We start from the raw sequence: 6,196 nt of genomic DNA, 5'->3' as shown, positions 1-6,196 counted from the left end.
ATTCTATTACTTTAGCAATGTACAGACTGCTGTATTTTATAGCCACAGCTTTGTTGATGTTTATTTAATGTTTGTGCTGGTCGATAGAAAATTCTACACTCTGTCATCAATGCTTGATTGAGGTAATGATACACTTTTATAGTTAATATATGGGAAATTGTAATATTCAGAGAAAGTAGCTATTTTGTTTGGCATTTCTATTGAAGTCATCTAGTGATAATGACCTTTTACCATATAGTCTGAGTAACACTAGATTGAGTAGTAAACACACGTACATATTTCAACTTTATTTTCCGTTTTATCAAACGTGCCCATATTATAACCAGCCTCTTGTGTAGCTCAAATCTCTTACACATACTTTCATTTTGTCTGCTAAACATTTACACACTTAGACGTAACAATCATATTTGTAAAAAAAATCAATATATCCCATTTCACATCTTTACAAATTTGGAAGTTACAAGTACTTGGATTTTTTTTATACATCTGTAAAATGTGAACAGAATTTAGTATTTTCCTTTAAAATGCATTACTGATCTTTACATTATTGAACTATCTAAGGAAATCTCGACATAAATCAACAATGCATTTAATATCAATGGGCCATGGCCAGTATGGCCAGATCATTCTATCTACTGACTATCTATCTTCTGTGTATAGGCAGTTCGGCAACACCCATACACTCAACATGATTCAACCAGGCAAAGCATAGTCCTTACACTGCATCTGATACAATCACGTACAGTTTTTCGTATTGTAATGTGCTGATCTTCTTGTGCTATTCTCACTGATCAGCACAGAACATTGGGTAATTGAACTTATAACCACATAACTCCAGGCCTCGCCAGCTAAATATAACTCCTTGCTCAGGCACAGTGCATCCTAACCTCTGAGCAAGACCAGTTGACTGCAGCCTCTTTGCTGCTGCTAGTCGGTCTCAGTGCCACACTACCTGGTTAGTAGCTGTCTGGCCAAGCATGCCACCCAACTTGTAGTAGCGCGTCCCATTGCCGACCCCTTGCACGTTGCTTGTCTGCATGGCACCTTGGCCACCAGGTCTGTCTGTGGGTGACCTTGTCCCATCGCCTTTAAGCACCGAGATGCACTTCCAATTGTCCAGATAGTTTGCTGAAACATATTTACATGAAAATTCATGTCCCTTTCAAATAAAGTAATAAAGGTTGGATTTTCGCTGAGGACTTGAGCACCATTTCTGGACACAAGGCATAAATGAGCCATTTGACATGCTGATCACAGATTCCTAAATTATAAGACTAATCCAGCTTTTACCATTCTGTGTTTATTCATGGTCCTGATGAAAGCCGCAGTAGGCTGGTTCATTTGCACATGATACATAGAGGAAGCTTATAATTTATGATAATTACAGTGATAAAATGTCATGATATTCAGGCCTCCAGTAGTTTTTTAGTTAAATTAGTTTTGATAAAAAAATCTACAGATAAATTTTTACTATTCAATAAATTGGTAATTAAAAATAATTGCAATAATCGGGGACAAATGTTATACAGCTTTCAATGCGAGAAAATCTCACCTTTCCACAGTCGGACGCAGCCATCGTCACCTGAGGATGCCAGGATAGTGCCCGTGATATTCCAGCTAATACGCCACACCTGTACAAAGATAATATTAATAAATACTAATATTAGCATGACTTAATTATTTATGAGGAAACCACAGTCCTGCCTTTCATAGCTGCCGTCCCACATGTATGAGTGCTTTGCATTATTTGATCAACTTGTAGCTAGCTCGAGATAAAGTGCATGAAAACTGAGTTAAAATATAAAGTACAATATCAGCAAATCGTCGATACTGATAATATCACTTATGCTATTCTATAGTCGTAGTGACATGAAATTTGTATAAAAACACAAACGAACAATGAGAAAGCATTATTCCACCTGTGAGTAATGGTCACAAAATTGTGCCACTTGGCGGATCTCAAAGCGAGACATGCCGGTCGCCTGTGTACTGCTGCCCTGCGGTGGTGCCGTTACTGCCAGCTCTCTTCTGCGAGCAAACCCAAGATACACGTGTACGTGTCAGGAATGCGAAGTGTGGAAAAAGGCCAGAGTGGAATACATGTGCAAGATGGCAATCCCAGACGCATTCAATCAATGGTCTGTAATGTATGTATCTATACAAATGACTTCTGTCCCTATGAAAACATTGAATTAAATTACCATAAAATAACTGCATAAACTCTGGAAACGATATTTTTCATCGCACACGTAACACATGCATACACGTGTACATGTATGTATACATACTCATATATAGTATTGCTGCCTCAATCTGTAGAATATACTATTGCACAATGGCCGTTACAATGGCCTCTGCAAGCCAAGGGCCTATGTAGAGATAATCCATATGCAACGTTGAAAATCGATCGCCTAAAACCAAAGTGACAATTCTAAAAATACGCATCCTGCCAACTTTTCCAAAGAAGGACAATAACTTTAAATATTGACACCTACTTAAGCGGTTTTAGCGTAATGACATGAACGTCTTTCGATCCAACACCCAGCATGTGGTAGGAACGGCCGAGGTTGGGTGCGAAGGCTATATCATAGACTGGCTCTGTCACAATCATTACTGTTTCCACTTTATTCCATTTCCTAGAGGAGAACATAGCGAACCTTAGGAATCCTTACGCTAGCATGACAGCAGGGAGTAAGATTAGTCCTACTCAACCATGTCACAGTAGTTTAGTAAAATGACATTTTCTCTCCTTTCTAGATTAGCCACTGCCATACATATTTCTTTGTTCATCAAGTTTATTCAAATTTATAAATACTGACTTAAGAGTAGATGATTTCATCATGCTGCTACAATATGCAAATTTAAACAGCTAGTTTTAGACAGCATGTGCGGCTGTCACGTCATTTCACTGTATGAAGACTATACAGTGATACTGCGATACTGCATCATTGGCCTTCTTTATTCTGTGGCTTTTGCAATATCCCAAGAACAAAGGCAAGAAGGCAAAGAAGGGTTAGTGGTGTTAACACATTCAACTCTTGTATAACTTGGAATGGTATTGATAGCAATGAGCATTGCAAAACACCATTGTGTAGAATCATGGAATCCTCCCTAAATAGTCTTGAAAATAATATAATGATATATCAGTAATTAGGGCTGTAACGATCCACCGAAATCGAATCGGATCGAGATTCTCTTCCCTCGATCCTATCCTCGATATTTTTCCCCGTATTTTCGATTCCACTTCGATACCACTTCACTTTTTTCCTCCAATAGATGGCGGCACTACGCTATATACTGTCACTTACTGTGGAGTGTTACCAGAGCATATAAATCACTGGTGAGTAATGGTGATTTATATGCTCTGGTGTTATATATACTCACCAATGTTACTCAGCGACTGTGCAGTGTATATAACTATATATACTCTCTAGACTCTCTAGTCTATTCACCATTTAGTATTCATTGGCAATTTCTAATAATTTATTATTGCAAAATAATAAAAATATAAAAAATAAGACAACATTTCAATATTTTGGGAATCGAATCGAGAGGCTAATATCGAGAACCGGATCGAATCGAGAGGCTAATATCGAGAACCGGATCGAATCGAGAGGCTTGTGTATCGTTACAGCCCTATCAGTAATACATTGTCAGAACACACCCTTTAGACGATGCTCACTGAATATATCTCAGTTACAATAGTAAAGTTTGGAGAAGATCTATATTATGCTTATGAAATATTGTCAGAAATACATCTATAACCTTATTTAAAAATGCATTCCCACGCACATTTTTGTGACAAACCACTGTAAAAACGTAAGTAAATAACTCACTACACTGAACGTTAGCTTTGAAAATAAAACTGTAAAAATATGTATCAAGCCTATATTCGCTCAACGAGAAAACAACTCGAAAAACGTGTTTCACCGCGGTTCTGTATCATGGCGGCAAGAGTCGTTGCAGGTCACGTAACCAGCACAGCCATAGATATCATATAACACATGTGTTATATGATATCTATGAGCATATGCAGCCTTCATGACCTTCAGCACTTGGCAACACCGCATGGCAACAAGAGACGCGTCACAACATCGCCGCAGAGCGGCAAAAGTAAACGCTGTTTGAAACATTCGACCCGACACTTTCATTTTGTAGTCTAAAAGCTTCGAATGAACGTATTCCCGGGCATTTTTTCTTTACCTATCACACATATATAGGCAAGTACAAGCGTGCAATGTTAAAATAATTCATTTTTGCCTGATTTTATGTTTGCCGCTGGAAATTTCGAGGGAAGGCACGTTTAAACATCCACATAATGTAACATACCTCTGTGCCTCACTGAACTCATAGATGATGACTTTACCTCCAGCCGAAGGATTTGCATCATCACTTCCTACTGCAAGCATTGGTGGATGCACTCTGCGAAAGAAACGGGTGATGGCATATACCGTGATAATTGTAACCGACTGCCAGATAGCGCTGGCTTTTACCCGCAGCCTTCCATTAAACAATCCCGTTTTAAAGTTACTCGTTTCAATACCACGAATGTCTCACTATCCTAAGTTAACCAGCAGCCCACTTCACCAGTACTCAGCCATTTTCGTGAAATCTCGAGAACGTCGGTCGATCGCTTCCAACTAACAACCCGCCTCATACCGTACCTTGATGGATTCCACGCTAGACAGCTGCAGCTGAGCTTGCACTGTATGGCATGCTGCAGCTGCCACTGGCTGAGATTCATCACATCTGGAGCCTCATAGATGCGAACAAGTCCGTCCGCTGAGCAAGTCGCCTGCAAACGTTAAAACAACTCCGTTACAGGGAAACACACAACAGAACACCGATAATCGATACACACATGTATACGCAAGTACTGAGAATAGGTGGCACTTTATAAGCTCATGCAATCTAATACAAAACTTTATTTGAATTCAAATAACGGTTACTCAAACGGCTGCCTTCTTTAAGATTTCTTTCTTTCTACACTATTATACTGCACACACAATTTTTCAAATGCTAACAATATAGCAATTCAAAGTGCACCACCCAAACAATTGCCAGTGAAAAATGTAACCTGTCATTGCAAAAATATAATGTGAAGACAAAAGTATGATGCAAGAGATTTCTCTGCTTCATAACAATATTCAAGCACATACAACTTTATATGAATCCTAATTTGAGCAGTAGCATGACTAGCAGGTTACCAGCTGAAGGCCCATGTGCCGTGGTGCAAAACGCACATCAGTCACTGATGTGCGGCTGTCTACCAGACTAGTTCTCTTCACCCAGTGGCTTAGTCCCATTTCTGTGCTCTCGCTCGCTGCACAAAGATAATTTCAGCCAGATTACAGCAAGTAAAATTAGATGCAACAAATGGTTACATATGGGCATGGCATCTATTCGAACTATCACTGATGCACATACTTATGGACTTATGGCATATGTGCACAAAGCTACATTAAGAACGTGCCATGTACTAGAATCACGATTTCCGTTTCAAGGTAGTTTAAAATATAAACTAATCATCATGTTTACATAATTCTTACATTTATATTAGAGCTTAATTACAATGATGACGCGCACACACGCAGTGACGGCACGCACATATACATGCTAACGGGGTCAGCCCTATAGACCGAAGGTCCGATAAACCGAATATTGAAAAGGGACCTGTAGACCGTAGGTCCGATAGACCGAAGATTTCATAAATCATAGTAAAATACTTTACTTAATTTGTGACAAACACGCACACGCGCACGCGCACACACACACACACACACACACACACGCACACGCGCACACGCGCACGCGCACGCGCACACGCAGACACAGACACGCACACACGTGTGTGAGCGCCTACCGATGAGAACTTAGATTTATGACATCTGAATGACGACGTTAGATATTCTACCGGTATAGTGGGACACTCCAGGTATCAGAATGCGGACTCACAATATGTGAGTGTAGTACTTCATCAAAGAATCGGGGACATATCTAGTGCACGTCATTAGTATATTGCCTTCAAGCTTACAAACCCACATAAATACGCTCACACACACACGCACACGCGCACACGCACACGCACACGGACACGCACACAGACACGCACACGCACACGCACACGCACACGCACACGCACACGCACACGCACACGCACACGCACACGCACACGCACACGCACACACACACACAC

The 6,196-nt window shown here is 40.2% G+C and overlaps 1 protein-coding gene across 2 annotated transcripts in view; it reads right to left on the bottom strand.

Moving 5' to 3' along the window:
- Window positions 1-254: 254 nt before the first annotated feature.
- The window catches only part of LOC106805003 (nucleoporin seh1-like), a 16,247-nt gene continuing 10,305 nt past the window's right edge, over window positions 255-6,196 (bottom strand). Inside the window, exons 5-11 of one of the 2 annotated variants that reach the window (XM_014806460.1) lie at window positions 5,208-5,323; window positions 4,665-4,795; window positions 4,330-4,422; window positions 2,496-2,636; window positions 1,920-2,028; window positions 1,553-1,631; window positions 255-1,128 (exon numbers count right to left, since the gene is read on the bottom strand). In XM_014806460.1, the coding sequence (XP_014661946.1) occupies window positions 938-1,128; window positions 1,553-1,631; window positions 1,920-2,028; window positions 2,496-2,636; window positions 4,330-4,422; window positions 4,665-4,795; window positions 5,208-5,323 (860 nt within the window). In that variant the 3' untranslated portion in view covers window positions 255-937. The remainder of the gene's footprint in view (window positions 1,129-1,552; window positions 1,632-1,919; window positions 2,029-2,495; window positions 2,637-4,329; window positions 4,423-4,664; window positions 4,796-5,207; window positions 5,324-6,196) is intronic. The other variant, XM_014806461.1, reaches the window with a different exon arrangement.

This window comes from Priapulus caudatus, unplaced genomic scaffold (genome assembly GCF_000485595.1).
Source record: "Priapulus caudatus unplaced genomic scaffold, Priapulus_caudatus-5.0.1 Scaffold96, whole genome shotgun sequence".
NCBI classification, from domain to species: Eukaryota; Metazoa; Priapulida; class Priapulimorpha; order Priapulimorphida; family Priapulidae; genus Priapulus; species Priapulus caudatus.
The sequence above is the reverse complement of the archived record's forward strand: the minus strand, read 5'-3'. Positions and strand labels throughout refer to the sequence as shown.